This window comes from Panthera pardus, unplaced genomic scaffold (genome assembly GCF_024362965.1).
Source record: "Panthera pardus isolate Hobbes unplaced genomic scaffold, ASM2436296v1 HiC_scaffold_6, whole genome shotgun sequence".
In the NCBI taxonomy this organism is placed as follows: domain Eukaryota; kingdom Metazoa; phylum Chordata; class Mammalia; order Carnivora; family Felidae; genus Panthera; species Panthera pardus.
This window is the reverse complement of record NW_026526991.1, coordinates 71709644-71734557: the sequence shown is the minus strand read 5'-3', so window position 1 is coordinate 71734557 and position 24914 is coordinate 71709644. Positions and strand designations below refer to the sequence as shown.

Below are 24914 nucleotides of genomic sequence, written 5' to 3'. Positions count from 1 at the left end.
TTGAGCCAAAATCAAGAGTCAGACACGTACCCAACTGAGCCATCCAGGCACTCCTATACGTATTCTTGAGTAAATATGTATCAACATGATCTAGCTGTTCCTTTTTGGCACCTTTTCAGCACAATTTTAAAGCATGAACAATAAAGTAGTTTAATAGGGCCATTTTGTTTATATTCTTTAATAATTACAATAGTGGGTTTTATATTAATCTATATACTCAAAATTGCTATTTTAGAGAACTGATAATTTTTCTCAGGATTTTAAAACTTCCAAAAATTCTGTTTTCTTGTTTGTTTAGTACCCTTCAATTAGCAAGGCTTAAAGATATATTCATCACCCCATCACTTTTTTTTTTTTTTTTTTTTAAGAGAGAGAGAGAGAGAGAGAGAAAGAGCACCAGCAGAGGAGAGGAGGAGAGGGTTGGGCTTGTGGGGGAGAGAGAGAGAATCCCAAGCAGGCTCCGTGCTCAGCACGGAGCCCGATGCAGGGCTGGGTCCCCTGACCCTGGGACCATGGCCTGAACTGAAATTAAGAGTTGGAAGCTCGACTGACTGAGCCACCTAGGCACCCTTTCCCCCCCATCATTTTTTATGTCTCTTAATTAAAAAAAAATAATAAACAGTCCTCACTGTCAACCTGCCCTAGGTTTTAAATACTTCTGTTCTTTCATCATTGTTTGAATGGATCTTGACTGAGTAGTCAGTCACATTGGGTCTTTTTAACCTCCTTATTTTTTCTCTTAAAATATGAACCGAATTTGCTAGATTTTGCATTAATAAGAAGCTAACAAGTAATAAAGAACTAATTAATAAGTAGCTAATAAGTAATCAAGAGCTCTCTGTAAGTGGAGTCATAGGTCAGTCAGTCTTTTGTTGGACCAAAGGCAAGGTGAGTGAGAGTAGGGTTGAGATCTCTTTATTATGTTTGTTACATGGTGTACATCATTAATGTCTTTAAAAAAATTTTTTTTCTTTTAGCGTTTATTCATTTTTGAGAGACAGAGCGTGAGTAAGGAAGGGGCAGAGAGAGAAGGAGACATAGAATCTAAAGTAGGCTCTAGGCTCTGAGCTGTCAGCATAGAGCCCAGTGCAGGGCTTGAACTCACTGACCATGAAATCATGACGTGAGCCAAAGTCAGACACTTAACCAACTGAGCCACCCAGGTGCTCCCATCATTAATGTTGACTTGAGCAGCAGCATCAATTTATAGCCCTGTCTAAAATGTTTTTCAAGTTATAGTGATACTTTCTTATACTGGAAATAAAGCAGCTGGGAAATTTTTATGGTACTGTTGTTCTTTTATTTAAAAACTTAATCCCATAGGACACCTGGGTGACTCAGTTTGTTGAATGTTGGACTCTTGATCTCAGCTCAGGTCTTGATCACAGGATCCTGAGTTCAAGCCCCACATTGTCTCCACACTGGGTGGGAAGCCTACTTAAAAAAAGTCATTAAACAAAAGAACTTGATCCCACCATATCTTATTAAAGTTTTGCTCAGATAGTAAGTAACCTCTGTTCTCAGGCAGTTTTTAAATAGTTACTCATTTCAGTGATCTGTGCTTTTTGAGAAATAGAATTTTTTTTTAAGTAATTAAAAAAAAGTTTTTAAGTTGATTAATTTTGAGAGAGAGAGAGAGAAAGCATGAGTGGGGAAGTGCAGAGAGAGAGAGAGAGAGAGAGAGAGAGAGAGAGAGAATTCCAAGCAGGCTTCGCACTGTCATTGCAGACATGGGGCTCAAATCTGTGAACCATGAGATTATGATCTGAGCTGAAGTCAGATACTTAACCGACTGAGACACCCAGGTGCCCTAAGAAATAGAATTTTGACTTTAATTTTGTAAACTCATATCTGATTAGGTAGAATAAACTATAAGGAAAAAAGGCTTTGATGCGAAGAAAGACATTGGCATAGTACTGTGTGTGTGTGTGTGTGTGTGTGTGTGTGTGTGTGTGTGTGTGTTTAAATGTAGTTGTGGCAGTATTTTTATTTTATAAAATTTGGGGTTTTTTTAAGATTTTATTTTTTTTTAAGTAATTTCTACACCCAGTATGGGGCTCGAACTCAAAAGCTGAGATCAAGAGCCCCTCACTCTACTGACTAAGCCACCCAGGTGCTCCTTCATGTTACTTATTAAGTAATGGTCCATGTACTTCAGAAACATTGTGTAGATTTATTTTTATGACTAGGGACAGATTAAATATTTAGCTTTCCAGTTTATCTTCTCTTGCTGCTGTGAATATAGTTTTAAACAATTTGGGAGACCATGTAATTTACCGAAAGTTCAGTGAAATTGAAGATACATTCAGTGATATGCTTAACCATTCAGGAATGTTGTAATTCAATCTGCTGTTCAGCTTTATTCTTTTACCTTTTGGGCTCTAATAGAGATTTCCCTAAGTATTTGATAGAATAGTGATTCTAAAGAGTCTTAATGATCTGAGGGGAAGAAAATATTCTGTTAGCCAGTATGTTCGGGAAATGCTAGATTTGAAAGAGGTAGGTTAGGGGTGTCTGGGTGGTTCACTCAGTTAAACATCTGACTCTTGATTTTGGCCTAGGTCATGATCTCATGGTTCTTGGCTTTGAGGCCCTTGGGTTTGAGCCCCAAGTCAGACTCAGCACTGTAGGTGCAGAGCCTGCTTGGGATTCTCTCTGTCCCTCTCTGACTCTCCCTCTCCCTCTCTTGCAGTCTTTCACTCTCTCTCAAAATAAATAAACTATAAAAAAAAAAAAGGTTACTTTGATATTGCAACACTTTTCAGGGATTTTAAGATGTTAATATGCTCATCAGTGGTCTGTGAAAGGAAGATGGATAATAAAATTCACATAATTTAGCAGACGACTATGAAATTTTTCACAGTGCATATTTTAGGATTAGTATTTTAAGTTACATATTTTCAGAAAATAATACCGTACTGGCTTTCTCATAGCTTATTTAAATTTGCTAAGTATTCATTCTGCATCTACTTATGTCAAACACTGCATTAGAGACACCATCCTAGCTGTCTAGGAGCTTACAGTCAAGTTTTGTGGAGACATAATTTACGATCCTCAAACAAATGGCCATCGGAGTTTAGCTTTTGGCTATCAGAATGAAAAGCAAATTACTTGGGGGCTCTTAGAATGTCCCAGTAGAACAGTTACTTCTTCCTATAGAAGAAAATTTTGACATTTTTCTTACTTAAATGTGAAAATATGATTTATGTTTTTCCACATACAAAGTGTCATTTTCTACTTCAGTATCTGCTTACTTTCTCCATTGTAGAATACCTATCTTTAATAGCCCTCTTTCAAATTCATATTAATTCAGTGGAATCAGTAGTGTTTGAGATAAGAATCAAGGTTGGTCTTTCCCTTCCTGTTTTAAAATTTATGCTGCTTTTGTGGTCATGGATGCCCTTATTAAAGGTCATTATTGCCCTTATTAAAAATATTGTTTGTACTTGTTAAATATACACTGAATGTATCTCAAGCACTTGTCTTGTTTTCCCTCTACAGTACCTTGAAAAATACATATCTAATTATATAATTGTATAATTATACATAATTTTTTAATAAGCCCTTTTAGTGTCAATTTATTTTTTCTTCTTGTTTTCTAAAAACGTGTATCTGCTCTGATGTGCTTTCTATGCTCATCAATTTATATTTTTGTGTGTAGGCCTAGAATTATGATAAAGCCTGAAATTTCTATCTTCAGTGTGTTTTAAACTTCAACAGGTTTTTTGTTTTGTTTTGTTTTTTTGCATTAACTTAACTAAAATGGAATCTAGTGGCAGATTTTGATCTTGGGTTTTAGTCAGAACACTGGTTGTATAAGTAATCCAATTTCCTTAACATCATTCAAATCTAATTGTTAACCTGGTGTTAGAAACCTGATACTGATACTGGGATTTCTATCTTAAATACATAAAATTTATCATCTTAACCATTGTTAATAAGGGTATAGCTCAGTGGTATTAAATACATTAGTATTATTGTATAGCCATCCACCGTTCCTCCTAACTCCTAACTCTTTTCACCTTGTAAAAGTAAAACTATACCCATTAAATGATAACTCCCTAAAGCAATTTATCAGTTTATTCTCCCAACCCCTGGCAACCACCATTATGTTTTCTGTCATTAAGATTTTGACTACTCTAAGTATCTCATAGAAGTGGTTCATACAGTATTTGTCTTTTGTGATTGGCTATTTCATTTAGCATAATGTCTTCAAGGGTCATCCGTGTTATAGCATATTACAGAATTTCTTTCCTTATTAAGGCTGAACAATATTCCATTGTGTATATGTGCCACATTTTGCTTATCCATTTATCTGCCAATAGATAACGTGGGTTGCTTCTACATTTTAGCTTTGTGAATAATGCTGCTATGAGCATGGGTATACACCTATCTTCAAGACCCTGCTTTTAGTTATTTTGGATAGGTATTCAGAAGTGGAATTGCTGTATCATATGGTAATTGTATTTTTAATTTTTGAGGAACTGCCATATTGTTTTCCACAGTGACTATACCATTTTACATTCCCACCAACAGTGCACAAGGGTTCCAATTTATCTACATCCTCACTATCAGTTGTAGTTTTCTGGGTTTTTTTTGTCTGTCTGTTTGTTTGCTTTTTGCTAGTAGTCACCCTAATGGATATGAGGTGGTATCTCATTGTAGTTTTGATTTACATTTCTCTAATGATTAGTGATGTTGAGCATTTTTCTTGTACTTAGTGGCCATTCATATATCTCTTTAGAAGAAATGTGAATTCAAGTTCATTGTTCATTTTTTAGTTATTTGTTTCATTGTTGTTGAGTTTTAGAAGTTCTCTATAAATTCTAGATATTAATCCCCCTTATCAGATACATGATTTACAGATATTTCTCCCATTCTATGGGTTACTTTTTTACTCTGTTGATAGTGTTATTTAATAAGCAAAATTTTACATTTTTCAATAAGTCCAAGTTTTTTCTCTTTCTTTCTCTCTCTCTCTCTGTTTGGTTACCTGTGCCTTTGGTGTCATGTAGAAGAAATCATTGGCAAAGCTAAAGTCATGAAGCTTTTGTCCTATGTTTTCTTCTAAGAGTTTTATTGTTTTCGGTCCTACATTTAGGTCCTTGATCCATTGTGAGTTAATTTTTGTAGATGGTGTTAGGTAAGGATCCAGCTTCATTCTTTTGCATGTGGATATCCAGTATTCCCAGTTTCACTTGTTGAAAAGACTGTATTTTTCCCATTGGATGGTCTTGGTTATCTTTGTTAAAAATCATTTGACGTATGTAAGAAGACTTATTTTTGGACTCTCTGTTCTATATATATCTGTCTGTATGCCAGTATTACACTGATTTGATTAATGGACCTTGGTAGTAAGTTTTGAAATAGGAAGTATAGGTCTTCTACTTTTGCTCTTTTTTTTTTCAAGGTTTATTTTGCTTATCTAGAGTCCCATGAGATTCCTTACAAATTTTTGTAGAGTTGGGTTTTTTTCGTTTTGTTTTGTTTTAATTTCTGCAGAAAATCCCATTGGGATTTTGGTAGGGATTGCCTTGAATCTGTACATTGCTTTGGATGGTATTGACATTTTAACAATACTGTCTTTCATTGTGTGAACGTGGGATGTGTTTCCATTTATTTATGTCTTCTTTCAGCAGTGTTTTTGTTGTTTTCATTATATAAGTTTTTCATCTCCTTGGTTAATTCCTAAGTTGTTTTTGTTTGTTTGTTTGTTTGTTTGTTTTAGTTTATTTATTTATTTTTGAGAGAGAGAGAGAGCAGGGGAGGGGCAGAGAGAGAGAGGGAGAAGGAGAATGCAGGGCTTGAACTCACAAACCATGAGATCATGACCTGAGCCAAAATCAAAAGTTGGATGCTTAACTGACTGAGCCACCCAGGCACGCCAGTTCCTAAGTATTTTATTCTGTTTGATACTATTGTAAATGGAATTGTTTTGTAATTTCCTTTTCAGATAATTCCATTGTTCATCTATAGAAACACAATTAATTTTTGTGTGCTGAGTTTGTACCTTGCTACTTTGCTGAATTCATTTATCAGGGTGTGTGTGCATAATCTTTAGGGTTTTCTACATATAAGGTCATATCTGCAAACAGAGATAATTTTACTTATTCCTTTCTAATTTGCGTACCTTTCCTTTCTTCTCCTTTCCTACCACCCCCCTCCCCTAACTGTTCTGGCTAAAACTCCCAGTACTGTTTTGCATAGAAGTGATGAAAGCAAGCATCCTTGCTTTGTTCATGATTTTAAAGAAAAATCTTTTAGCCTTTCAGTATCAAGTATGATGTTCGCTGTAGTTTTTTCAGATATGACTTTTATTATTTTGAGATGGTTTACTTCTATTCCTAGTTTGTTGAGTGTTTCATCATGAAAAGGTGTTAAATTTTGTCAGATACTTTTTCTGTATCAATTGAGATGATCATGTAGCTTTTTCCCTTTATTCTGATGATGTGGAGTATTACACTCATTAGTTTTCCTATGTTAAATCATCCCTTGCATTTCAGGCATAAATGCCACTTGGTAATGATGTATATAATCCTTTTTATATGCTGCTGAATTTATGCTGCTGAATTCCTTGTGCTAGTGTCTTGTTGAGATATTTTTGCATCAGTGTTCCTAAGGGATATTGGACTGTTTGTTGTTGTGTCTTTGTCTGGCTTTGTATCAGGGTAATGTCCTCATAGAATGAGTTAGGAAGAATTCCTTCCTCTTCAGTTTTGGAAGAGTTTTTAAAGGCTTGGTATTAGTTCTTTATTAATTTATTATTATTACTATTTTTTTAACATTTAATTTTGAGAGACAGCGAGAGACATATTGTGAGTGGGGGAGGGGTAGAGAGAGTACGGGAGACAGAATCTGAAGCAGGCTTCAGGCTCTAAGCTGTCAGCACAGGGCCTGACCCAGGGCTCAAACCCACAAACCTCGAGATCATGACCTGAGCCAAAGTCAGAAGCTTAACTGACTGAGTTACCCAGGCGCCCAGCTTGGTATTAGTTCTTTATATGTTTAGTAGAACCGGTGAAGCCATAAGGTCCATGGCTTTTCTTTGTTGGGAGGATTTTGATTACTGATTCAGTTTCCTTACAAGTTTCAAGTCTGTTTAGGTTTTATATTTCTTCTTGATTTAGTTTTGGTAGGTTTTGTGTTTCTAGGAATTTTTCCATTTTACCTAGGTTATCCTTTTTGTCAGCATGCACTTGTTCATAGTACTCTCTTAATAATTCTTTTTATTTCTGTAGGATTGGTAGTAATGTTCCCACTTTTATTTCTGATTTTAGTAATTGGAGTCTTCTCTTAGTCCATCTAACTAAAGGTTTGTCAATTTTGTTGATCTTTTCGAAGAACCAACTTTTGTGTTTTTTTTTTTTCTTTTGTTTTCTATCTACTTCATTTATCTCTGCTCTAATCTTTAATATTTCTTTCCTTCTGGTATCTTTGGGTTTAGTTCTGATTTTTCTGTTTTTCTAGTTCCTTAAGTTGTAAAGTTAGGTTGTTGATTCGAACTCATTCTTGTTTGATATAAGTGTTTATAGCCATTAATTTCTCCCTTAGCGCTGCTTTGCTACTTCTCATAAGTTTTTGTACATGGTATTTTCATTTGTTTCTTAAGCATTTCCTGCTTTCAGTATAATTTCTTCTTTGGTCTATTGTTTAAAGGTGTGTTCTTAAATTTCCACAATTTTGTGCATTTTCCAGTTTACTTTTTAAATCTATTGACATTTAGTGTGTGGCCTAACACATAGTCTATCCTGGCAAATGTCTCCTGCGCCTGAGAAGAATGTATTCTGTTGTTGGGTAGAGTGTTTCTTGTATGTCTGTTAGATCTACTTTGTATATTGTTTTATTTAAGTCCTCTGTTTCCCTACCTTATATCTGGTTTTTCTGTCCATTACTGTGACAAGGGTATTGAAGTCTCCAATTGTTACTGTATAACTTTTATTTCTCCATTTCTTTCAGTTTTTTGCTTCATATATTTTGATGGTCTATTCTTAGGTCCATAGATGTTTATAGTTGTTATATCTTCTTGCTGTATTGGACCTTTTATTAATATACTCTTGTCTCTTGTAACCTTTTTTCACATAAAGTCTGTTTTGTCTGATATTAGTGTAGCCACACCTACTTTCTTATAGTTATTATTTGTATGGGCTATCTTTTTGTATCCTTTTGCTTTCAACATGTTTGTGTCTTTGAGTCTAAAGTAAGTCTCTTATAGACATTATGTAGTTGGATCCTGTGTTTTTATCTACTCTGCCAACCTCTGCCCTTTGATTGGAAGGTTTAATCCATTAAATAATTACTGAGAAGAAGGGACTCAACTTCTGTCATTGAGCTATTTGTTTTCTGTATGCCCTGTAGCTTTTTTGTCCCTCATTTCCTGCATTCTGGTTTCTTTTGTTTTTAATTGATTTTTGTTTTGTTCTTTGGTGGGCAGTGAAATTTTTAAGTTCCTTCTTAATTTCCTTTTGTATGTATTCTTTTAAAAATATATAATATTTGTTTCCTTTAATATTTCTTTCCTTCTGGTATCTTTGGGTTTAGTTATGATTTTTCTGTTTTTCTAGTTCCTTAAGTTGTAAAGTTAGGTTGAGAGGGAGAGAGAGAATCTAAAGCAGGCTCCATACTCAGCACAGATCCTGATGTAGGACTTGTTCTCACGATTGTGAGATGACCTGAGTTGAAATCAAGAGTCAGATGCTTAACCGGCTGAGCCACCCAGGTGCCCGTTGTGTATATCCTGTACCTATTTCTTTATGGTTACCATGAAGATTACATTTGCATCCTAAAGTTATAACACTAATTTGTATTTATATCAGCTTAAGTTCAATAACATACAAAAACTCTGTTCCTTTCCAGCTCCATCTCCATGCCTTTTGGTTGTTGATATCACAAAATTACATCTTGATTCATTGCATCCCCAAAATGTGAACTAATACTAATAATTGTTTTAAATGCAGTAGTCTCTTAAGTTATCTAGAAAACAAGATTTGGAGTTATAAACCAAGGTTATAGTAGTACTAGCTTTTACACCAATAGTGTCCTTTAAATGTATTAGTCTCTTAAATCATGTGTAGAAAACAAAACAAAAAAAACAATTGCAAAGCATTGGTACAGTAATATTAGTTTTTATAATTGTCCAGGTATTTATCTTTATTGAGATCTTTCTTTATTTCTCTGAAAGACTTCAAATTACTGCCTAGTGTACATTCATTTCACCTTGGAGGATCCCCTTGAGCATTCCTTGCAGGGCAGATTTAGTCATAAACTCCCTGAACTTTTGTTAATCTGAAAATGGCTTGATTTCTTACCCTTTTTTCAAGGATAGTTTTGTTGGATATAGGAATCTCAGTTGACAGTTTTTCTTTTATTACAGTCATTCTTGAACAACATGGCTTTGAACTGCACAGGTCCACTTATATGTGGATATTTTTCAGTAAGTGTGTTGGAAGACACTTTGGAGATTTGTAACAATTTAAATGTCTATTTTTACTTATTTTTGAGAGAGAGCAAGAGAGAGAGGGGGAGAGGCAGAGAGAGAGGGAGACAGAGAATCCCAAGCAGGCCGTGTGCTGTTGGCACAGAGCCCATTGTAGGGCTCGAACTCATAAACCATGAGAGCATGACGAGAGTTGAAATGAAGAGTCAGATGCTCAATCGACTGAGCAACTCAGGTGCCCCAGGAGATTTGCATCAATTTGAAAAGGCTCGCAGACAAACCGTATAGCATAGAAATACAAAAAAAAAAAAAAAAAAAGTTGTTATAAGAATTAGGTATTATAAGAATACAGTGTATGATACATACAACTTACAAAATATGTGCTAATTGACAGTTTGTGTTATTAAGGCATCTGATTAACAGTAGGCTATTAGTTGATTTTGGAGAGTCAAAAGTTATACGTGGATTTTTGACTGGGTTAGCCCTCCAATCACCATGTTGTTCAGGATCAACTGTACTTTGAATATGGGCCTACTGTAATATTGCCTTCAAAGTTTCTGCTGAGAAATCTATTTTTTTTTTTTTACCTTCCATGTATGAGAAAATGATTTTTTTCTTGTATATGATGAGTTTGCTTTTCACTGCTTTCAAGAGTCTCCCTTTTATTTGTCTTTTGAAAATTTGATTATGATGTATTTTGGTGTGAGTCTTGAGTTCACCTAACTTAGGTTTTGTTAAGCTTCTTTGGATGTTTATATTTAAGTCGTTCATCAGATTTGAAGTTTTTAGCCATTATTTATTCAAATATTTTCTGCTACTTTCCTCTTCTAGGACTCCCATAGTGCATATTTTGGTCCACTTGGTGGTGTCCCAACAGATTCCTTAGGCTCTGTTCACCTTTCTTTAATCTTCTTTCATTTTGTTTCTCAGACTCCGTAATTTCCATTGCAAGTTCACTGATTCTTCTGCCTACTCAAATCTGCCTTTGAATCCCTGTAACAAAATTTTCATTTCAGCTATTGTACTTCCTAGCTTTGTGATTTCTTTTAGGTGTCTTTTTAGGTTTTCTGTCTCTTCATTGGTATTTCTGTTTTCTTCACACATTTTCTTGGCTTTCTTCACAACATTCTTTAGTTCTTTGAGCAACTGGAGACAGTAGTTTTGTTGTGTTGTGTTTTTTTAGATTTTATTTTTAAGTAATCTCTACACCCAACATGGGGATTGAACCTACAGCCCTGAGATCAAGAGTTGCATGCTTGGGGTGCCTGGGTGGCTCAGTAGTTAAGCTGGTTTTGGCTCAGGTCATGGTTTCATGGTTTGTGGATTCAAGCCCTGAATCAAGCTATGTGCTGACAGTGTGGAGCCTGTTTGAGATTCTCTCCCTCCCCCTCTCTGCCCCTCCCCTTCTCCCTCTGTCTCTGTCTCTAAAAATAAATAAATAAACTTAAAAAAAAAAAAAAAAGAGTTGCATGTTTTATCGACTAAGCCAGCCAGGCTTCCTGAGACCATAGTTTAAAATTTATTTTCTGGTAGACCTATTGTTAGGTCTGTTTCAGAGACAGTTTCTATTGATTTATTTTTTCCTTCAAATGGGCCTTACTTTCTTCTTTCTTTGTATGCCTTGTGATTTTTTGAACAGTAGGCATTTGAATCTAATAACCGATAATTCCAGAAATCAGATATTCTCCCCACACCCCTTTCTATTGTTGTGTGGTGTCTGTGTGCTGAGGATGAGTCTAGGTGTCAGTTTAAAGTCCTTTCTGAGTCTTAGAATGTACAGTCACTTTTTAACTTGCCCCATATAAGCAGGGTTAATGTCCTAATATTAACATCTAACTTTCAAAAGGTGAAGAAGTGAAAAATAAAGGAAAAAGGGTACTGGCAGCTTAATTCACGGGAGTCACTTCAGCCATAATAGGAGGGGTTTGAAACAATAGTAGGAGATATGAGCAATGGCTGTTTACTCCTTTGTGATCACAAGCCCCAATCAGTGATCAGAGCACAGATTCCTGATGTTTGGAAAATGGGGTCCTTTTTGCCCAACCTCAGGTACCTACCCACCAAGTGGCTGAGGGTTGGGATGGATAGCTGCTATTGTGGCAAGAACTGAAATTAACCTCAGTTTACCTTCCGTGTATTCCTCTGGAAGTTGCAAACCTTCAGGAGAATCCAGAGTTCCAGAATAGTTACATCAGACAACGTTTTCCAGTGCAGTTGTTGTTTATGTTAGGAGACAGATTTCTGATGCTTTCTATTGTGGCATCTTCCCTGATTTTCACTGCTTTCTTCCATAAGTGATTGGTATATTTTCAGTTGAAATCTCTTAAAATATATAACTTAGACTTGTGAAAACCAGGTTTTAAAAAAAGTAGATTATACATCTACATGTCAGAAATTCAAATGTCACAAAAATGTGTAGCATCTCCCTTCCATCCTACTCCTTACTTCTAAGTTATTCCTATTGAGCCAACCACCACCCGCCCCCCCCCCCTTTTTTTTTTACATTTTTCCCCATAGATAGCATCCTTCCAGAGATCATTTGTGTGTGTGTGTGTGTGTGTGTGTGTATGTACATATATATATGTATATGCATAAATGTACATATACACATACTTCCTCTCTCTCTTTTTTTACACAGTTGGCAGTATATTGATAGGAAATGAATGACCTCCAGAATGTTCCAGGAGAAAAATTAGAGTGCATTATACAACAATTATAGGCTGTTATTCTTTTAGATGATTTCTTAATATCCCATAGTTCTACATACTGGATAATTTATTTGTCCTAATGATGGACATGTAGGTTGTTTTCAGTCATTTGCTATAAGTGGCAGCCATATGTTAGTATCTGTTGCTCATGTTGGTATCTGTAGATTAAGTTTCTAGAGGTGAAATTGCTGGGTGAAAGGCACATGTCCTAAATTGCAATACATGCTGCCAGATTACTGTGTAAAGAAGTTGTGGCAGTATACACTCCCAATACACTAGGAGTTGATGTGCTTTTCCTAGTGAAAATTACCACTCATTAATATATATCTTGTGACTTCACTAAACCTACTGCTTTTTGCCACTACTTAATTTTTTAAAATTCAGTTTTTGAAATATGTTCTATTTCTTTTTTTCCTTCTCATTTCCCACCTACCTAACATATGCGGCAGTAGAATATATGAGCTCAGACTTTACAGTTTACTCTAAGTCATTGCTTACTGCAAGTTACATGGAGGCAAGAACTTTGCTCTGTTGTGTTCATTGATGTATCCACTGTTCCTGGAACAGTGTTTGGTATTTGTCATATAGTAAATTTTTTTATTAATTTTCTAAAAAAATTTTTATTTTAATTCCAGTTAGTTAACTTACAGTGTTATTTTACTTGCAGGTGTACAATATAGTGATGCAACATTTTCATATATCACTTGGTGTTTATCATGACAAGTGCGCTCCTTAATCCCCATCACCTATTTAATCCATCCCCCCACCCACCTTCCCTCCGGTAACCATCAGATTGTTTGTTCTCTATAGTTAACAGTCTGTTTGTTTGTTTGTTTGTTTGTTTGTTTCTTTCTTTCTTTCTTTCTTTCTTTCTTTCTTTCTGTCTCTCTCTCTTTTTCCCTTTTTTCCCCCTTTGCCCATTTGTTTTGTTTCTTAAATTCTACATATGAGTGAAATAATATGGTATTTGTTTTTCTCTGACTTCCTTAATTTAGCATTATACACTCTAGCTCCATCCATGTTGTTGCATATGGCAAGATTTCATTCTTCTTTATGGCTGAATAATACTCCATTGCACATATGTACCCCATCTTCTATATCCATTCATCAGTACATGGACGCTTGGGCTGCTTCCATATCTTAGCTATTGTAAATAATGCTACTATAAACATAGGGGTACATGTATCCCTTTGAATTAGCACTTTTGTAAATACCGAGTAGTGCATACCTCCATACTGTTTTCCACAGTGGCTGTACCAGTTTGTATTCCAATAGTAGATGAGTGTTCCTTTTGCTCCACATCCCTGCCAACACCTGTTGTTTCTTGTGTCATTGATTTTAGCCATTCTGACAGGGGTGAGATGATACTGCATTGTAGTTTTGATTTGCATTTTCTTTATAATGAATGATGTTGAACATCTTTCCATGTGTCTGTTGGCCATCTGGATGTCTTCCTTGGAGAAACATCTGTTCCTGCCTTCTACCCATTTTTAATTGGATTGTTTTTATAATGTGTTGAGTTGTATCAATTCTTTATGTATTTTGGATAGTAACCCTTTATCAGATATGTTATTTGCAAATATATTCTCCCATTCAGTAGTTTGCCTTTTAGTTTTTTTTTTTTTAATTTTTTTTTAATGTTTAGTTTTGAGAGAGAGTGAGCGAGCGGGGGAGGGACAGAGAAAGGGAGAGACACAGAATCTGAAGCAGGTTCCAGGCTCTGAGCTGTCAGCACAGAGCCCGACACAGGGCTGGAACCCACAAACCGTGAAATCTTAAGTCAAGGATGGACACTTCACTGACTGAGCCATCCAGGTGCCCCTGCCTTTTTGTTTTGTTGATTGTTTCCTTTGCTGTGTAGAAGCTTTTTATTTTGATATATTCCCAGTAGTTTATTTTTGCATGTTGAAGTTATTTTTGTGTATGGTTTAAGAAAGAGTTCAGTTTCATTCTCTTGCATGTCACTGTCTACTTTCCCTACCACCATTTGTTGAAGAGACTGTCTTTTCCCCATTGGATATTCTTTCCTGCTTTGTTGAAGATTAATTGATCATATTTATTTTTCTAGGTTTTCTGTTATGTTCCATTGATCTATACGTCTGTTTTTGTAACAGTACCATACTATTTTGATTACAGTAATACAACTTGAAATCTGGAATTGAGATACCTCCAGCTTTGTTTTTCTTAAAATTTTAAGAGTGCTTTGGCTATTTGGATCTTTTCTTTTCTCTTTTCTTTTCTTTTCTTTTCTTTTCTTTTGTGTGGTTCCATAAAAATTTTAGGATTGTTCTAGTTCTGTGGAAAATGCTGTTGCTATTTTGATAGGGATTGCATTAAATCTGTAGATTGCTTTCAGTAGTATAGATATTTTAACAATACTTGTTCCTCCAATCCATTAGCATAAAATGTCTTTGCATATTTTTGTGTCTTTAATTTTGTTCATCAGTGTCTTATATTTTAGTACAGGTCTTTCATTTTTTGGTTAAGTTTATTCTCAGGTATTTTATTATTTTTGGTATAATTGCAAATGGAATTATTCTGGTTTCGTTGTGCTGCTTCATTATTATGTAAATGGAAATGCAGTGGATTTCTGTACATTGATTTTGTATCCTGCAACCTTACTGAATTCATTTATCAGTTTTGGTAGTTTTTTGGTGGAGTCTTTCAGATTTTCTATGTATAGTATCATATCATCTGCAAATTATGAAAAGTTTTACTTCTCCCCTACCAATTTGGATGCCTTTTATTTCTTTTTGTTGTCTGATTGCTGTGGCTAGAACTTCCAGTGCTATGATGAATAAAAGTTGTGAGAATTGACATCCTTGTCTTGTTCCTGACCTTAGGAGAAAAGCTCTGTTTTTCCCCATTGAGGATAATGTCAGCTGTGAGTTTTTCATATCTGGCCTTTATCTCATTGTGGTATTTTCCCTCTAAACCTACTTGGTGGAGGCTTTTTATCATGAATGGATGTTGTGCTTTGTCAAATGCCTTTTCTGTGCCTATTGATGTTATGTATCACGTTGATTGATTTGCAAATATCAAACCACTCCTGTGATGTACAAGGGGAATAAATCGCACTTGATTATGGTGAATGATCTTTTAAATGTATTCTTGGATTTGGTTTGCTAATATTTTGTTGAGGATTTTTGCATCTACATTCATCAGAGATATTGGCCAGTAGTTTTCTTTTTTTGTGGTATCTTTATCTGGTTTTGATTTCCGGGTAATGCTTGCTTCATAGAATGAATTTTGAAGTTTTCCTTCCTCTTATATTTTTTGGAATAGTTTGAGATAAACAGGTATTAACTCTTCTTTAAATATTTGGTAGAATTCACTTGTGAAGTCATTTGGTCCTGGACTTCTGTTTGTTGGGAGTTTTTGTTTATGGAATCACTTTTTTTGCTGGTAATTGTTCTTTCAAATTTTCTTTCAGTTTTGGTAGGTTATATGTTTTTACGAATTTATCCATTTTGTCTTGGTTGTTGGCATATACTTTTTTTCATACTATTCTGTGATAAGTTTGACTAGAAGTTTATCAATTTCATTGATTATTGTTTTTTTTTTCTCCCAAAGGAATAGTTCCTGGATTCAATGATCTAGGTTCTGTTGGGTTTTTTTAGTTTCTGTGTCATTTATTTCTGCTCAAATCTTTATTATTTCTTTCCTTCTGCTGGTTTTAGTTTTTTTTTGTTGTTGTTGTTCTTTTAGTAGTTTCTTTAGGTTTAAGTTGTTTATTTGAGATTATTTTGGCTTCCTTAGGTAGGCCTGTATTGCTGTAAACTTCCCTCTTACAATCACTCTTGCTGCATCTCAAAGCTTTTGAACCATTGTGTATTTCCGTGTACTTTTTTATTTATTTCCAGGTTGGCCCATTCATTGTTCAGTAGCATGTTCTTTAACCTCCATGTAGTTTGTGTTCTTTCCAGAGTTTTTCTTGTGGTTGATTCTAACTTTATAGCACTGTGGTCAAAATAGATGTGTGGTATAATTTTATCTTTCTGAGTTTGTTGAGGCTTCTTTTATGGCCTATTATATAATCTGTTCTACAGAATGTTCCAAGTGTACTTGAAAAGAATGTGTATTCTGTATTTTTAGGATGTAATGTTCTGAATAAATCCATCTGATCCAGTGTGTTGCTCAAAACCATTGTTTCCTTGTTGATTTTCTGTTCAGATGACCTGTCTGTTGATGTAAGCGGGTTTTAAAGTCCCTTACATTTATGGTGTTATTATCTATTAGTTCCTTTATGTTTGCTATTAACCGTTTCATATATTTGGGTGCTTCCATGTTGGAGGCATAAATATTTGCAATTGTTACATCTTGTTGTATTGTCCCCTTTATAGTTATATAGTATCCTTCTTTGTCTCTTCTTAAAGTCTTTGTTTTAAAGTCTCTTTGTCTGGGGCTCCTGGGTGGCTCAGTCAGTTGAACATCTGACCTTAATTTTGTCTTAGTTCATGATCCCAGGGTTGTGGGATTGAACCCTACATTGCACTCCATGCTAAGTGTGGAGCCTGCTAAAATTCTTTCCCTTCCTCTGCCCCTCTCTCCCACTCACATTCATTCATTCATTCTCTCTCATTCTCTCTCTCTCTCTCTCTCTCTCTCTCTCTCTCTCTCTCTCAAATAAAAATAAATAGGGGTGCCTGGGTGGCCCATTCGGTTAAGTGTCTGACTCTTGGTTTTGGCTCAGGTCATGATCTCACGGCTTCATAGATTCAAGTCCTGCATCAGGCTTTGTGCTCCAGCTCGGAGCCTGCTTGGGATTTTCTCTCTCTTCCTCTCTCTTCCTCTCTCTGCCCCTCCCCTACTCGTGATGTCTCTGTCTCCCTCAAATAAGTAAACTTAAAACAAATGAAATTAAAAATATAGTCTATTTGGTCAGATATAAATATTGCTATTCTGGCTTTCTTTTGACCTCTGTTTGCATGATAAGTGTTTCTCCATCCTATCACTTTCAATCTGCAGGTGTATTTAGGTCTAAAATGAGTATCTTGTAAGCAGCATATAGATGGGTCTTGTTTTCTTAGCCATTCTGTTACTCTGTGTCTTTTGATTTATATTTCATTTATATTCAAAGTAATTATTGATTTATACGTGTTGCTATTTTATTACCTCTTTTGTGGTTGTTTCTGAAGATTTTCTCTGATCCTGTCTTGTCTTTCTCATGGTTTGCTTGTTTTCTTTAGTGATATATTTGCATTTTTCTTTATTCTTTGCATATGTATTAGTACTTTTTGATTTGTGGTTGTCATTAGGTTTGTTTATAACATATTCTGCATATAGCAGTCTGTGTTAACTCAGCGGTTAAGTTTGAACTCATTCTTCACTCTTCCTCACATTTTGATATGTTGTCCTATTTTACATCCTTTTATTTTGTGAGTTCCTTGACTGATATTTACAAAAATAGTCATTTTTACTGCTTTTGTGTTTCCTTCCTTCATAGTGTCACTTTTGGTCTTCCTTTCCACTCAGAGGCCCTTTAATATTTCATGCAGGACTGATTTAGTGGTCATGAACTTTTTCACTTTTTGTCCAGGAAACTCTTTATCTCCTCCTATTTTGAATGATAGTCTTGCTGGATAGAGTATTCTTGGCTCTAGATTTTTCCCACTCAACACTTTGTATGTATGGTACCCCTCCCTTCTGGCTTGGAAAGTTTCTGCTGAAAAATCCCCTGGTAGGCTTATGGGGTTTCCATTGTGTGTAACCATCTTCTTTTTTTTTTTTTTTTTTTTAATTTTTTTTTTTTTCAACATTTTTTATTTATTTTTGGGACAGAGAGAGACAGAGCATGAACGGGGGAGGGGCAGAGAGAGAGGGAGACACAGAATCGGAAACAGGCTCCAGGCTCCGAGCCATCAGCCCAGAGCCTGACGCGGGGCTCGAACTCACAGACCGCGAGATCGTGACCTGGCTGAAGTCGGACGCTTAACCGACTGCGCCACCCAGGCGCCCCTGTAACCATCTTCTTTTGTATTGCTGCTTTTAAAATTTTTTCTTTTTGGTACATTTTGCGATTTTTATTGTAATATGTCTTGGTGTGGATCTGCTTTTGTTGATTTTGTTGGGGGTTGTTTGTGCCTCCTGGATCTAAATATCTATTCCTTTTCCAGATTAAGACAGTCTCTAGCTATTATCTCTTCAAATAAAATTTCTACCTCTCTTTCTCTCTCTTCTTTGGAATTCTTCTAATGTGAATGTTTTTACTTTGATGGAGTCACTGAGTTCCCTAAGTCTGTTCTCGTTTTGCCTAATTCTTCTTTCTGTCTTTTGTTCATCTTGCTAACTTTCCATTACTCTGTCTTCTAGCTCATTAATTCATTCCTCTGATTCTTCCAGTCTGCTATTCATTGCATCAAGCATATATCCTATCTTGCTTATTGCACCTTTCATCTCTGATTGTTTCTTTTTTGTTTCTCTGTTAAAGGTCTCACCATGTCTTCCACTCTTTTCTCAAGTCCAGTGAGTAACCTTATGATCATTGCTTTAAATAGTCCATCAGACATGTTGCTTCTCTTTTGCTTAGCTCTCCAGCTATGGCCTTGTCCTTTTGTTTTATTTGGGACAGATTCCTCTGTCTTCTCATTTTGCCTAAGTTTCTGTGCCTGTTTCTCTGTGTTAGGAAATTTGCTATTATGTTTCCTGTTCTTGAAGGTAATGGTCTTGTGAAGAAGAGGTCTTGTAGTGAGTGCCCTGGTGTGTAGTGTCCACTGTGCTCAGGGTCTGTCTCTTCCAGTATTGTCTCCAGCGTTTGCTTCATATGTGGTCTGCTGTTTTTTCCTGGCCTTTTTATCCTTTAGGACAGTCATCTGCAGAGACTCTCTTTGCCTGTTGTGGGTAGTGTTTAGTCCCTGGTGTGAATGTAGCATGTTTTAACTAGATGTGAGACCTGTTGCCACCAGCACTGGAACTGAGGCTCTGCAAAACTCCCTGATCAGGAGACAGGATGTGGGCAGGGGTTTGGGCTGGTCTTCTGGCAAGGGCGCCTGCGATGCTGGAACTGAGGTAAGTGTGACTAGGAAAGGCAGTTCTACCAGAGTACAGTGGGGTGCAGGAACAGGCCTTGGTGTAAGCAAATTAAGTAGGCAGTATTGTCATTGCGCTGGATCTCATAGGTGGTTCTATGCTTATACTGAGGGACTGGGGAGGGAAAAGGTGGTTGCCTGTCCCTTTTTTCCTGGAGTGTTCTCTTCATGAATGCTGCCTCTCTGGGACACACTCCAAGATGAGGGAATAACCTACCCACTGTGTGCCCCAGGTGCTCTTCAGATCACTGTTTACCCTCTGTATGATCGAGGACTGTTTCCCCTGCCTTCTCTCTAAAAGCAGTCCCAATGCCCCACAGCTTTCCCCAGGGTCAAGCTCGCTGACCTTCAGAACTCCAGGCTTTAGCCTGGTTACAAGAACTCAAAAAATTCATCCCCTCTCATTTTCCAAGCCAATTGCTATGGGATTCATTTCTCCCAGGCACTCCCCTGTGTGTTAGTCTGTCTGTCACCTTTCTCTGCAACCATAGCTTCCTCACTACCACAGCAGCCACCATCCTTCTTTTCTCTCCCAAGCCATCTCTCTGCACTTCCTTTCCTTCATTATGGCCTCTCCTCTACCTTTAGTTGTGGAGTTTGTTCTGCCAATCTTAAGGTTGATTTCTGGAGTATTTAGGATTATAATTATCTAGTTGAATTTGTGGCTAGCATAGGGTCTTCCTACTGTGCTGCCATATTCCTTTCTCTGTCACACAGTAACATTTTTTTTAAGTTCTTGTTAAAATTCCAGTTGGTTAACATACAGTGTAATATTAGTTTCAGGTGTACAATATAGTGACTCAAGACTTCCATGTAATGGCCAGTACTCATCACAAGTGCTCTCCTTAATCCCCATCACCTAGTTTAACCTAGTTTAACCTAGTCTCCTACCTACCTTCTCTCTGGTAACTATCAGTTTGTTCTATATAGTTAAGAGTCTGTTTCTTGGTGTCTCTCTCTTTTTTTTCTTCCCCTTTTTACATTTTTGTTTTTCAAATTCCACATATGAGTGAAATCACATGGTATTTGTCTATTTGTCTTTCTCCGACTTATTTCACTTAGCATAATACTCTCTAGCTCCATTCATGTAGTTGCAAATGGCAAGATTGCACTCTTTTTTATGGCTGAGTAATATTCCATTGTATACATACCCCACCTCTTCTTTACCCATTCATCTCTTGGTGGACATTTGGGCTACTTGTAATTGGCTATTGTAGATAATGCTGCTTTATGTGTCGCACAGTAAATTTTTGAATAAACGAATGTAGTTAAATAATTGTTTCCCCCTTTTTTTTCAGTTTTTTCTTTGTCACAAAAGTGTTTTTGGAAAGTACAGTAGTTAGCTATGGACTTTTTGTGGGATTATGTATTTAATGAATTGTCGCTATAAAATAGTGATTATTATTTGGGGGATTTTGTTTTCAGTGATTTTGATAATTTTTTTTTTTTTTTTTTGCTACAGGAGCAAGGTATTTTTAACTTCTGAAAGTAGAACCCTTTTCCATGTTCTTTTTTAATATGTTTATGTGTGCACATACCATTCACTTCCAATTAGACTTTTTCTCTTCACTGTTTCTTAAATAGATTGCTTAAAGAGTAAGCCACAGGACAAAACTTTCTAGCTGTATTTTAATGTAATGTGAAATATAATTTTGGAATGGAATAAGCCTAGAATCTTTGTCTTCTCTAAAATTTAAAAAGTAGCAATCATTTCCTCTTTGGTCCTCCTCACATATTATGCAGAGTGAAATTGAAAGTGTCTTCTTAAAACTGGTTGAATGTAGCACTTTCTCTTGGTATAATGTGCCAGTTAAGGCCTATAAACAGTCATGTGAAATGCTGTATGTAATTAAGGTTTTCTAATTTTTTTCAAAGGCAGGATCCACAGCACCACTGTTTATTGACCAGCCAGAAGAACCTGAGTCAAATGCAACAGATGGCATGGAATTATTTGAAGACAGTCAGCTAACCAGCCGCTCTAAAGCAATAGCATCAAAAACCAAAGAGATTGAACAGGTGAGAATTCAGTCTTCTTTAAGTATATAATCCTTTGTTCCTGTCATTTTGCACATGGTAATTATAGTAAATATTTATTGAATAAATATGTCATTTTGATTTTTTTCACTTGTGATTCTGAAATTAAAAAAATATCAAAATTGCTTAATTTGATTTCACAGTAATACTGATCAGTTTGGTCCCCTATTCTTGTTTACTTTTTTATTTTTTAAGTAAAAAGCAAACTTCTTTTTTAAGGAATATCAGTATTCATGGTAGTATGAAGCAATTAAACTATTAAAATTAACAGGAATGGGCTGAAAGAAATGTTAAATATACCAAAATGTTAGCAGATGTTGTTTTAAGAATATTGGCATTACAGATGTTTATGTTTTTCATTACACTCTAAGCATTTTTCAAATAGTAAAGAAAAAGTAAAGGATAAGTATATAGATTTAATTTTAATGATATCATTCTGAAAAGTTAGGATCTTGTTTTTAATAGATTAAATAGATTGCTTAGGGAATCATAGGTCAGAACCTTCTAGCTATATCTTAATATAGTGTGAAATATAATTATGGATTGGAATAAGTTTAGAGGTTTTGTCTTACCTATTAAGATTTAAAACTATTTTCTCTTCAGTCCTCTTCACATGTACTCATTATACATAGCAAAATTTAAAATGTTTTCACATGGAAATATTACCTGCCTCATGGTGTATTATAACTTTAGAGGATTAAATGAAGTAAATAAAATTTGAAAGGGTTTTATAACATGTAACATGTTGTATAAGTATTTTTTTCCCCAGTGTAATTAACATATAGTGCTATATTAGTTTTAGGTATATAATATAGTGATTTCACAATTCTCTACATTACTCAGTGTGTACAAGTGTTTTTGATGTTACTCTCCAGTGCTTTGAGTAAATGTCATATCGTTATATAGTCTTCTGAAACCTATTGGGAATTAATAAAGTTAAATCTTTTCTCAGGGTACTTTCCACTTTCATATCAGTTAAAATCTATTTGCCTTGGTTGGATAGGAGAACATCTTAAGTAAATCCTGGTTGTGATTGTACAGCTCATATTGATGCTACCCCAATGGCAAAGGATAAAAATCTAATAAATACAGGATGTTTCATGTAAGCCAGTAGACTTTTAAACTGGAGGTGGTCAGCATGCTTGGTGTCAGTGTCAGATGCTTGGAAGAATAGAAGGAAAATGGAGACTGAGAAAAATCGTGTTTAATTTGGTGATATGAAAGTGGTGCCTTACAAGATACCAGTTAATTGAGAGCATAAAAGGTTTGCTCATCAGATGTATCTTCAACATGGATATGAATATCATTATCCTATGTAGAATTACTGTCCTTTTGTCCTTTTACTCTTAGTTTTCTTTGTAGTTTTTGGGTTATTTTTTTACTGCTTGACATATGTTTTTATTTGTTTGTCTCCCTCCTAAATGGAAGCTTCATGAGAGCAGTGACTATCCCTTATCTCCGTTACTTAATACAATGATTGGCATGTAGTGGGCTCAAAAGAAATATTTGTTCTCTGGATGGTGGATAGAGTCATAAACCTAGAAGTGACCCTTCCTTGAATAGCCCCTGAGTCACTAAGTCACTGCATCTTAACCTGATCACCTAATACGGTGCCTAGGCCCAGCACTTTGTAGTAAGTGCTTAATAAGTGTTTATTGAATGAATGATTTGTACTATTTTTCTTTTCCACCTAAACGCAGTTATTCTTTTAATGTTTGTTTGTTTATTTATTTATTTTAATATAATTTATTGTCAAATTGGCTAACATACAGTGTATAGAGCGTGCTCTTGGTTTTTGGGGTAGATTCCCATGGTTTATCGCTTACATACAACACCCAGTGCTCATCCCAACAAGTGCCCTCCTCAATGCCCATCACCCATTTTCCCCTCTCCCCCACGTCCCCATCCACCCCCAGTTTGTTCTCTGTATTTAAGAGTCTCTTATGGTTTGCCTCCCTCTCTGTCTGTTTGTAACTATTTTTACCCCTTCCCTTTCCCCATGGCCTTCTGTTAAGTTTCTCAAGTTCCACATATGAGTGAACACATATGATATCTGTCTTTCTCCGACTTATTTCACTCAGCATAATACCTTCCAGTTCCATCCACGTTGCTGCAAATGGCACGATTTCATTCTTATTGCCAAGTAGTATCCCATTGTGTACATAAACCACATCTTCTTTATCCATTCATCAGCTGATGGACATTTTAGGCTCTTTCCATAATTTGGCTGCTGTTGATAGTGCTGCTGTAAACATTGGGGTACGAGTGCCCTTATGAATCAGCACTCCTATATCCTTTGGATAAATTCCTAGTAGTTAAACAGCAGTTATTTAAAGGAGAGTTTCTCTTAAAAATATAATTGGTAGAAGAATTTGACTGAAGTAGCAGGGTAGGAGGATTTGGGGTTGTCGTTTATTAATATTTCTCCTGTCTCTTATTATTCATAGTTGATTTATTTGATCTTGAAAAGATGAGCTACCAGTCAGATAAGCAGCCTAGTTTAACAGTACACACTTAAAATTTTTAGCATGGAATCAGTTTATGTAGTACTTTATAGACATCCATCCATATATGTTTGACCTATAAGTATGACAGATTTCTCATTTCATCTGCCCATTGTTCTAAAACATGAAAAATCTGACACTAAAGAATATTGAGATTTTAATAGCAAAACAGATGACCTAAAAAATCTAAAAGAACATTACTGTATTCTGATATGACTAGAGAAGTAAAGATAGTTATTAGAAGTATTATAAAACAGAAAAATTAATAATGTTAAATATAAATAATTTTATATGTTAAAAATAAATTATTGTACTTAATAATGTTACTAAACTCTGTTCTTAATAGAGCACTTTGGTTTACATATATTGGCAAGAAAATCAAACCTTAAAAACTCCAAAAATGTCAGAAAGCTAGTAAATAATCATATATAACTATTTGATAAATTTGTGTCTAAAAGTTATAGTGATTGTTAAAAATGAAAAAGTAGTTTTAAGGCGCACTTGGGTGGCTCAGTCGGTTAAGCGTCTAACTTCAACTCTGGTCGTGATCTCGCAGTTGGTGAGTTCGAGCCCTGCTTTGGGCTGTGTGCTGACAGCTCAGAGCCTAGAGCCTACTCTGTATTCTGTGTCTCCTCCTCTCTCTGCCCCTCCCATGCTCATGCTCTGTCTCTCTCTGTCTCTCAATAATAAATAAACGTTAAAAAAAATTTTTTTAAAGAAAAAGTAGTTTTAAGGGGATTTTTTCCCCCTTGTTTTCTTCATTTTCAACTTCTGCACATTTTAGTTTTAGGGATTAAATGCCAAATGAATAGGAATAATGCAAAGGCTTGAGAAAGCCAGCTAGTAGTTACACAGCTGTCCAGGAGTTATTCTTTATATTTTTCCACATGCTTGAAATATTTCATGATTTTACAAAATAAATAATAATCCAAAAAAGCCCACATAGATGAGGCCAACAATTCAGGCTTGGAATAATATAGAAATGTAAATATTGGTATAATGCCCAAGCTGCTTTTTCTGTCTGTTATATCAAGTGCAGTATGTTCAGATATCTTGTAAAGATAAATTACCACACTTTTTTTAGCGTTTCTGTATTAGATTCTTCAGTGCTTCAACCCCAAGGAAATCATTAACTTGTGGCTATATTGCAATATAAAATAAACTTAATCTCTTGGCCAAAATTTGGTTTAATTCGAAGTGCCTACAA

General features: G+C 35.5%; 1 protein-coding gene across 7 annotated transcripts in view; it reads left to right on the top strand.

Moving 5' to 3' along the window:
- Window positions 1–24914, top strand: part of PPHLN1 (periphilin 1) — a 139604-nt gene that overhangs the window by 76492 nt on the left and 38198 nt on the right. For all 7 annotated transcript variants that reach the window (XM_019452482.2, XM_019452479.2, XM_019452484.2 and 4 more), the window contains one exon: window positions 21045–21185. In XM_019452482.2, the coding sequence (XP_019308027.1) occupies window positions 21045–21185 (141 nt within the window). The remainder of the gene's footprint in view (window positions 1–21044; window positions 21186–24914) is intronic.